This window comes from Nyctibius grandis, chromosome 33 (assembly GCF_013368605.1).
Source record: "Nyctibius grandis isolate bNycGra1 chromosome 33, bNycGra1.pri, whole genome shotgun sequence".
NCBI lineage: Eukaryota > Metazoa > Chordata > Aves > Nyctibiiformes > Nyctibiidae > Nyctibius > Nyctibius grandis.
Window position 1 is genome coordinate 4,956,294 of NC_090690.1, and position 8,988 is coordinate 4,965,281.

General features: G+C 68.5%; 1 protein-coding gene across 1 annotated transcript; it reads left to right on the top strand.

Annotated features, from left to right (window-relative positions):
- The first annotated feature begins 2,852 nt into the window (after positions 1 to 2,852).
- Positions 2,853 to 8,795, top strand: SFTPB (surfactant protein B). The gene is made up of 9 exons (XM_068421582.1): positions 2,853 to 2,960; positions 4,277 to 4,406; positions 4,919 to 5,043; positions 5,624 to 5,692; positions 5,772 to 5,921; positions 6,299 to 6,397; positions 7,275 to 7,613; positions 8,533 to 8,640; positions 8,760 to 8,795. The coding sequence occupies exons 2-9, from the start codon at positions 4,337 to 4,339 to the stop codon at positions 8,793 to 8,795; spliced, it is 996 nt and encodes a 331-aa protein (XP_068277683.1). The 5' UTR covers positions 2,853 to 2,960; positions 4,277 to 4,336.
- The last annotated feature ends 193 nt before the right edge of the window (positions 8,796 to 8,988 follow it).

The window sequence follows — 8,988 nt, forward strand, 5'->3', positions numbered from 1 at the left end:
TTTGGGGACACAGGAGGTGGCAGAAAGACGCGGGGTGAACAGGGTGATGTGGGGGAGCTGGGGAGAAATGAGGGTGGGGGTTACTGGGAGCACTGGGTGGGGTGTCCCCCCCCGTGACCTTCACAGGATGGATGTTGGTGGCTTCGTGCAGGGGGGGATGGGGACAGGAAGCGGGGGGCAGGGCTGTGTCCTGTGTCACCCCCCCGTGTCCCCCCCCGCCGCCCTCGGTGGCTTTGGGGTTTGCGGTGGCCCCGAGAGCTGCCAGGAACAGGAGGGTGGCACTGCCCCCCCATGGCACCCTGCTCTCTCCCTGTCCCCCCCATGTCCCCTGGGTGCCCATAGCATCCCCTTGTCACCCCCCCGTCCCCAAAGTCCCCCCAGGTCTCCATAGTGTCCCCTTGTCTCCCCCAGGGCACCCCCCCATCCCTCTGGTCCCCAAAGTCCCTCCTCCCTCCCTCTTTGTCCCCCATGTTGCCCCCCAGGTCCCTCCTTGTCCCCCAGGTCCCCCAGCTCTCTCCTTGTCCCCTCCCCAATGTCCCCCCAGTGTCCCCACAGTCTCCTCTTGTCCCCTCCATGTCCCCAAGGACCCCCCCATCCCCCCAAGCCCCCCCCTGTCCCCCCCCCCCGCAGATGTCACCGGGGGCCACCGTTCCCGGATGCCTGGCTGTCCCCCCCCGCTGTGGGTTTGGGGGGGCCCTTCCTGCTGTCACCCTGGGTGCCACCCCACCCTGCGGAGACTTAAAAGTCCCCGGGGCTCGGGGACGGGCAACCATGGCCCTGCTGCTGCTGGCCCTGCTCGCCGGGGTCACCGGTGGGGACCCCCATGGGGACGGTGGGGGGACATGGGGGTGGCGGGGACAGGGAGGGGGACATGGGGGGGACAGGGACGTGGGGGACATGGATGGGGACATGGTGGGGATGGGGACATGGCGGGGACATGGGGGACATGGCGGGGACATGGGGTATGGGGGACATGGGGTACGGGGGACATGGACATGGGGGACATGGGGGACATGTGGGACATGGGACAGGGACATGGGGGTGGTGGGGACAAGGAGGGGGACATGGGGGGACATGGGGGACCTGGGGTATGGGGGACATGGGACAGGGACATGGGGGACATGGGGGACAGGGGTGGGGAAATGAGGGACAGGGATGGGGACATGGGGGGGGTTGGGGACATGGGAGACATGGGGACCAGGACCAGGGGGGGAGATGGGGACATGGTGGGGGGACAGGGACAGGGGGACAGGGACAGTGGGACGGGGATATGAGGGACGGGGGGGACGGGGACATGGGGGACATGGGGTGGGGACAGAGGGGACAAGGAGGGTTGGGGACAAAGAGGGGATGAGGACATGGGGAACATGGGGGGGAGATGGGGACATGGGGTGGGGACATGGGGGTACAAGGATGGGAGGGGACATGGGGTCAGGAGAGGGGACACAGGGACGTGTCCCCTGATGTGGCACTGCCCAGCCCTGCCCCTGGGTGCTGGGGGGTCCCAGCCAGGGTGCCAGCGTCCCCCCGCCACCAAGGACGGGCTCCAGTGGGGTGACAATGACATCACGGTGAGGGGACGTGGGGGGGACACAGGGGTGTGAGGGGCTGGGGGGGGCGCCCATGGGGTGGGGGGAGGGCATTTATGGGTGTACTGGGGTGGGCATCAAGGGGGCACCCATGGGGGCACTGGTGGGCACTAGGGGGGCACCTATGGGGGACTGGGGTGGGCCCCAAGAGAGGGACTGGGGTGGCACTGATGGGGCACTGGGCGGGAACTGGTGGGCACTGGGATGGGGTTGTGAGGGGGCACAGGGGGGCACTGGGATGGGGTTGTGAGGGGGCACAGGGGGGCACTGGGATGGGATTGTGGGGGCACTAGGATGGCACTGGAGGGCACTGGGATGGTGTGTGAGGATACTGGGAGGCACTGGCGGGGCACTGGGGGGCACTGGAATGGCTTGGGGGGGTACTGGGAGGCACTGGGGGGCACTGGGAGGCACTGGGTGTTACTGGGGGGCACTGCGGGTTACTGGGCGGCACTGGGGGTTACTGGGCGGCACTGGGAGCTGAGCTGGGTGCGCAGAGCGGGGGCGGGGCGCTGCCCCCTGGCACCCTGCGCTGCACCGTCTGCAAGCGGGTGGTGACGGCGCTGAGGGGCCTCGTGGTGAACCCCAGGGACAAGGTGAGCACGGGGGGGACACAGGGGGGGACATGGGGGGGGACACGCATGGGGCCCTTGTGCGAAGCCCCGGTCCCCCCCGTGAGAGGCGATGCCCCTCCTGTGCGACACTCCCATGTGACACCCCCATGCGACACCCCATATGTGACACCCCCGTGTGACACCCCCCCATGTGACACCCCCCCGTGCGACACCCCCATGAGACACCCCTGTGACACCCCTCATGTGACACCCCCGTGTGACAACCCTCGTGTGACACCCTCGTGTAACACCCCCTATGTGACACCCCCCCGTGCAATGCCCCCATGTGACACCCCTCGTGCGACACCCCTCATGTGACACCCCCGTGTGACACCCCCCCATGTGACACCCCATGTGTGACACCCCCAATGTGACAAACCCCCCGGACACCCCTCATGGGACTCCCCCATGTGACACCCCCCTGTGGCAGCCCCCAATGTGTCACCCCTCGTGCGACACCCCTCATGTGACATCCCCCCATGTGACACCCCCGTGTGACACCCCCTATGTGACACCCCCAATGTGACACCCCCCATACGACACCCCCACCATGACCCCCTCCGTGATGCCGTGTGTCCCCAGGCCGCGGTGGCCCGTGTCACCCAGCGCGTGTGCGGGCGGCTGCGGGGGGGGGCCGGGCTGTGCCGTCGCCTGCTGCGCCGCGCCCTGGCGCCCATCGAAGCGGCCTTGGGGCGCCACGAGGCCCCCGCCCGCCTCTGCGCCCGCCTGCGCTGGTGCCCCCCCCGCCCCGAGCCAGGTGAGTGCCCCCCCGCGCTGTCACACCCTGAGGGGACACGGGTGACAGGGCCACACCTGGGCCAGGAGGGCTCTCGAGGGGGGGTGCGGCACCTCAAGGGCCTGACGGGAAAGGGACGGGGCGGGGGGGCACCCATGGGTGCTGGGGGGGCGTGGGAATGTGGGGACATGGGGGTGTGGGGACATGGGGGGAAGTGGGGACATGGGGGGACATGGGGGGGAACATGGGGGCGTGGGGATATGGGGAGGACATGGGGGGACAAGGGGGGACGGGGGGGACATAGGGGGGACGTGGGAGCATGGGGACATGGGGAGGTGGGGACATGGGGGGACAAGGGGGGACGTGGGGGGGACATGGGGACATGGGGGGGATGTGGGGAGGACATGGGGGTATAGGGACATGGGGGGACAAGGGGGACACAGGGGGACATGGAGGGGACATGGGGGCGTGGGAACGTGGGGTGTGGGAACATGGGGGGACGTGTGGGGGGGATGTGGGGGGATGTGGGGACATGGGGGTGTGGGGACATGGGGGGTCAAGGGGGCACATGGGGGGGGACATGGGGATTTGGGGGGGACGTGGGGGGGACATGGGGGTATAGGGACATGGGGGGACATAGGGGGACATGGAGGGGACATGAGGGAGTGGGAATGTGGGGTGTGGGGACATGGGGGGACATGGGGAGACATGAGGGGACACAGGCAGCCATGGGGACGTGGGGGGACATGGTGGGGCATAGGGGCGTGGGGGGGACATAGAGGTATGGGGGGACACGGGGGGACACGGGGGGACACAGGGGGACATGGGAACGTGGAGGTGTGGGACATGAGGGGGACACGGGGGGGCATGGGGGACATCTGGGTATGGGGACAAGGGGGTGCAGGAACATGGGGACACACGGGGGCTTGGGGACACGGGAGTACGGGGGGACACGGGGACAACATGGGGGACGGGGACACGGGGACACGCGCCCTGTCCCCGCTGCCACCTCTCGCCCCTCAGGCACCAGCCAGCTCTGAGGGCGCCCGATGTCCCCAACGTCCCCCCGGTGCCGTGGGCCACCCCGTCCCTCCCGGCTCAATAAAAGTCTTTGTCACCGCACGAGTGGCACCGTGTGTGTCCCCCGCCACCGTGGGCACCGGGGCGGGGACGTTGGGGACCCCAACGGGGACATTGGGCACCCCAACGGAGACATGGCCATGGGGGACATGACCATGGGGACAGTGGCAGGGGCACGGGGTGGGGGACAGGGTTGGGGACAGGGTGGGGGACAGGGTGGCAGCTCACGTGTCCCCGCGGCACTGGCACCGGCCCAGGGCCACCTCCCCGCCGGGGCTATAAGAGGCCGCAGGCCCCGGGCCCCGCCAGCGCCCGCCATGGCACGGCCACCGTCACCGTCACCCGCGCTGGCCCTCCTGCTCCTCGCCCTGCTCTGCACCACCCCAGGTAGGGCCCCCCCAAAACTGGGTGCCCCCCCCCTAGAGCTGGGTGCCCCCCCAAATCTGGTGCCACCCCAAATCTGGGTGCCCCCCCCCCCAAATCTAGGTGCCCCCTCCTTTAGCTGGGCGACCCCCCCCAAATCTGGGTTCCCCCCCTAGAACTGGGTGCCCCCCCAAGCTGGGTGCCCCCCCCCAAAGCTGAGTGCCCCCCCTCAAGAGCTGGGTGCCCCCCCAAATCTGGGTGCCCCCCTCTAGATGTGGGTGCCCCTCCAAAGTTGGGTGCCCCCCCCCCCCAAATCTGGGTGCCCCCCCCTGGGGACCCTATCGGGGGGGGCCCCTCCCTCTTGAGGGTGGGGGGCTTTGGGTGGGGGGGTCCTGGGTGCCTGGGTGCCCTTTGGGGGTCTTGGGGTGGGGTGGGACACTGGCGGAGGGGTGTCCCGGAGGCCTGGGTGCCCCCATGAGGGTGGGATGGGGCACCCCGGGGTGTGGGGGGGTGCTGGGTGCTGACGGCGGGCACAGGGCTGGGGGCGCCGGGGGGGCCCTGCGGGGTGCCCCCCCCCGCCTGGTGCCAGAGCTGGGAGACGGCGCTGCGCTGCGGGGCCCTGGGGCACTGCGCCCGCCACGCCTGGGCACCCCCCACCACGGTGAGAGCCCCCCGCGGCCCCCTGTCCCCACATATGTCCCCGTGCCCCCGCCATGTCCCCAGACCCCCCGTGTCCCCCACACCTCCTGCCCCCCCACATCCCCATTGCCCCATGTCCCCATACACCCCCCCAGACCTGTCCCCCACATCCCCCATGTCCCCATGTCCCATGTCCCCATTCCCCAATGTCCCCAAGTCCCCACATCCCCATGTTCCCACGTCCCCATGACCCAATGTCCCCATGTCCCCACTTCCCCCATCTCCCAATGTCCCCACATCCCCATGTCCCCATCTCCCAAGGTCCCCATGTTACCACGTCCCATGTCCCCCTGTCCCCATGTCCCCATTCCCCAATGTCCCCATGCCCCAGTGTTCCCAAGTCCCCACATCCCCATGTCCCATGTCCCCAATGTCCCCATGTCCCAAAGTCCCATCTCAATGTCCCCATGCCCACTCCCTGCCATGTCCCCACGTCCCCACATCCCCTGCCCCACACTCCCTGTCCCCACATCCCCACGCCCCATGTCCCCACGCCATCTCTCCCCCCACCCTACACCCCCCGTCGCTGCCACCTCTCGCAGGACACCTGCGCCGACTGCCAGCAGATCGTCACCATCCTCATCCGCATGGCCAACGAGTCGGCCACCAAGGTGCCTGTGGGGACACGGCGGGGGCACGGGGTGGCCACCGTGGGTGCCACCGCGGGTGCCATGGTGGCTGTGGGCACAGGTGGCCGTGGAGGGCTTCCTGCGGCGGGAGTGCGCGGCGCTGCCGGTGCCCACCATGGTGCCACCCTGCCAGAACCTGGTGCACGAGTACTTCGGCCTCCTCCTCACCGACCTCGTGAGTGGGCACCCATGGGTGCTGCGGGGACACCACGTTGGGTGGGGACACCTCGGGGTGCTGAGGGATTGGGGACACCACGTTGGGTGGGGACACCTCGGGGTGCTAGAGGACACCATGCCATCTGGGGACACCTCAGGGTGCTGAGGGATTGGGGACACCGCGTTGGGTGGGGACACCTTGGGGTGCTGAGGGACACGATGCCATCTGAGGACACCTCGGGGTGCTGGGGGGATTGGGGACACCGCGTTGGGTGGGGACACCTTGGGGTGATGGAGGACACCATGCCATCTGGGTGACCTTGGGGTGCTGGGGTGCCACTGCCCATCTGGGGACACCTGGGGGTGCTTGGGGACACCGTGCCACCCGGGTGACCTCAGGGTGCCCCACGCTGGGTGCCCTCACCCCCCCAGAAGCCCTTGGCCATCTGTGCCCGGCTGGAGCTGTGCCCGGAGGAGCCCGGGGGGGCCCCGGCCCTGCCCCTCCTTGGGGCACTCGGCACCCACCTGCAGGTAACGGGGTCCTCGGGGTGGTGGGTGCCCATGGGCGTCAGCGTGGGGGCTGCTGGGTGTCGGCGCGGGGCATCTCCATGGGCATCTACGCGGCCATGGACATCTCCATGGTGTCCCTGTGGGCATCTACGTGGGCACGGCCATGGGCATCTCCATGGGTGTTCCTGTGGGCATCTACATGGGCATGGGCATCTCCACGGGTGTCCCTGTGGGCATCTATGCGGGCACGGCCATGGACATCTCCATGGGTGTCCCTGTGGGTATCTCGTGGCATGGGCATCTCCATGGGTGTCCCTGTGGGCATCTACGTGGGCATGGCCATGGGCATCTACGTAGGTGTCCCTGTGGGCATCTACATGGGCATGGCCATGGGCATCTCCATGGGTGTTCCTGTGGGCATCTACGTGGGCATGACCGTGGGCATGACTATGGGCATCTCCATGGGTGTCCCTGTGGGCATCTATGTGGGCATGGACATCTCTGTGGGCATCTACATGGGCATCTCTACGGCTGTCTATGTGGCATCTCCACGAGCATGGAAATGGGCATCTCTGTGGGCATCTACATGGACGTCTCTGTGGGCATCTCTGTGGGTGTCTACGTGGGCATCTCTGTGGGCATCTACATGGGCATGGACATCTCTGTGGGCATATACATGGGCGTCTCTGTGAGTGTCTACGTGGGTCTCTCTGTGGGCATCTCCACGGCCATGGCCGTGGCCATCTCCATGGGCACAACCATGGCACTCTACGGGCACTTCACAGCCACTTCCATGCCCACGAGCACGGGCACCCTTGAGGACACCCCCGTGGGCACCCCCAGCTGCCCTCTGCCCTCACCCCACCGTTAGTCTCCAGCGTGACCGCCCCCCCTGCAGGTGCCCGCCGGCCAGGCCCTGCCCGTGCCGCTGCCGCTGTGCTGGCTGTGCCGCACCTTCGTGGCGCGCGCCGAGGCGGCCGTCCCCACGGAGGCGGTGGCACGGGGGGCGGCGGCGCTGTGCCGGGCGCTGCCGGTGGCGGTGGCGGGCGCGTGCCAGTGCCTGGCGCAGCGGTACGCCGTGCTGGCGCTCGAGGGGGTGCTGGGGCGCCTCGGCCCCCGCCTGCTCTGCCGCCTGCTCTTCGTCTGCCGCTCCGAGGATGCCGACGGCCCCTTGGCACCTCCGCCGAGTCCCCTCGGGGCCACCGCGGCCCCGCTGGCTGCTTGGGCCGGCGCTGAGGTGAGCGGGGTGGCCTCGGTGGCTTTGGTGGCACAGGGTGGGGGTGGCACTGCTGGGGGAGCTCCTGGGGACGTGTCGGGGGCAGCCAAGGTCCCCGGGGATGTGAGAGGGCACCCAAGGGTGGCACAGCCCCACGGGGACATGGTGGGGGACCTAAAGGGTGTCACAGACCCAGGGGACAGGTCCCAGGGTGTCACAGGCCCAGGGGACAGGTCCTGGTGTGTCACAGCCCCAAGGGGACATGGTGGGGACCCTAAGGGTGTCACAGCCCTTGAGGACACGTGCTGGGGTGTCACAGACCCAGGGGACACGTCCTGGGGTGTCACAGCCCCAAGGGGACATGGCGGGGACCTAAAGGGTGTCACAGGACCAGGGGACAGGTCCCAGGGTGTCACAGGTCCAAGGGGACATGGTGGGGACCCTAAGGGTGTCACAGCCCTTGAGGACACGTGCTGGGGTGTCACAGCCCCTGGGGACAAACTCCAGGGTGTCACAACCCCCAGGGACACGTCCTGGGGTGTCACAGCCCCTGGGGACACACTGGGGGACCTAAGGGGTGTCACAGGCCCAGGGGACACATCCTGGGGTGTCAAAGGTCCTGGGGACAAAGTCCAGGGTGTCACAGCCCCAAGGGGACATAGTGGGGACCCTAAGGGTGTCACAGCCCCTGGGTAGATGTCCAGGGTGTCACAGGCCCAGGGGACACATCCTGGGGTGTCACAGCCCCAGACAACATGCCAGGGTCCCCAAGGATGTCACAGCCCCTGGGGGACACACTCAGGGGTGCCACCAGGTATAGGACACCCCGAGGTGGGGAGGACAGAGTGTCACAGCCCCAAGGGACACAACGAGGACGTCACCAGCCCTGGGGAGGGGGGCACCGAGGGACCCCCGTGACACCCGTGTCCCCACCCTACAGGACATGGGCCCAGGCCACCCCCTCCCCGCGTTGTCCCCAAACCCGGGACCCTGCGCCCTGGGCCCGCCCTACTGGTGCTCCAGCCCTGAGGCCGCCCGCCGCTGCCAGGTGAGGAGGGGACAAAGGTGACACGGGGGAGGGGACACAAAGGTGACAACGGGGGGGACACAAAGGTGACAACAGGGGGGACACGGTGCCCACCTCACCCCCTTGTCCCCCCTCGCCAGGCCCTGCAGCACTGCCAGGAGCACGTCTGGATGTAGAGGGGGGGACACAAGGCCACCCCTGCCACGTCCCCAATGTCCCCAATGTCCCCAAATAAAGCTTAGCTACCGCCGTGCCTCAGTTTCCCCATCTTTTTTAGGGTGCTTTGGGGTGTGACAGGGTGGGGGGGGAGGTGACAAGGTGACAGGGTGCGGGGGGAGGTGACAAGGTGACAGCTTTCTCGGAAAGCAG

What these genes read in the sequence shown, in the direction of transcription:
- SFTPB (XM_068421582.1), top strand. Translation starts at nt 4,337, where the DNA reads ATGGCACGGCCACCGTCACCGTCACCCGCGCTGGCCCTCCTGCTCCTC. An exon ending in CCAACGAGTCGGCCACCAAG is followed by an intron (nt 5,693 to 5,771) that starts GTGCCTGTGGGG and finishes CTGTGGGCACAG; the next exon opens with GTGGCCGTGGAGGGCTTCCT. An exon ending in GGGTGCTGCGGGGACACCAC is followed by an intron (nt 5,922 to 6,298) that starts GTTGGGTGGGGA and finishes TCACCCCCCCAG; the next exon opens with AAGCCCTTGGCCATCTGTGC.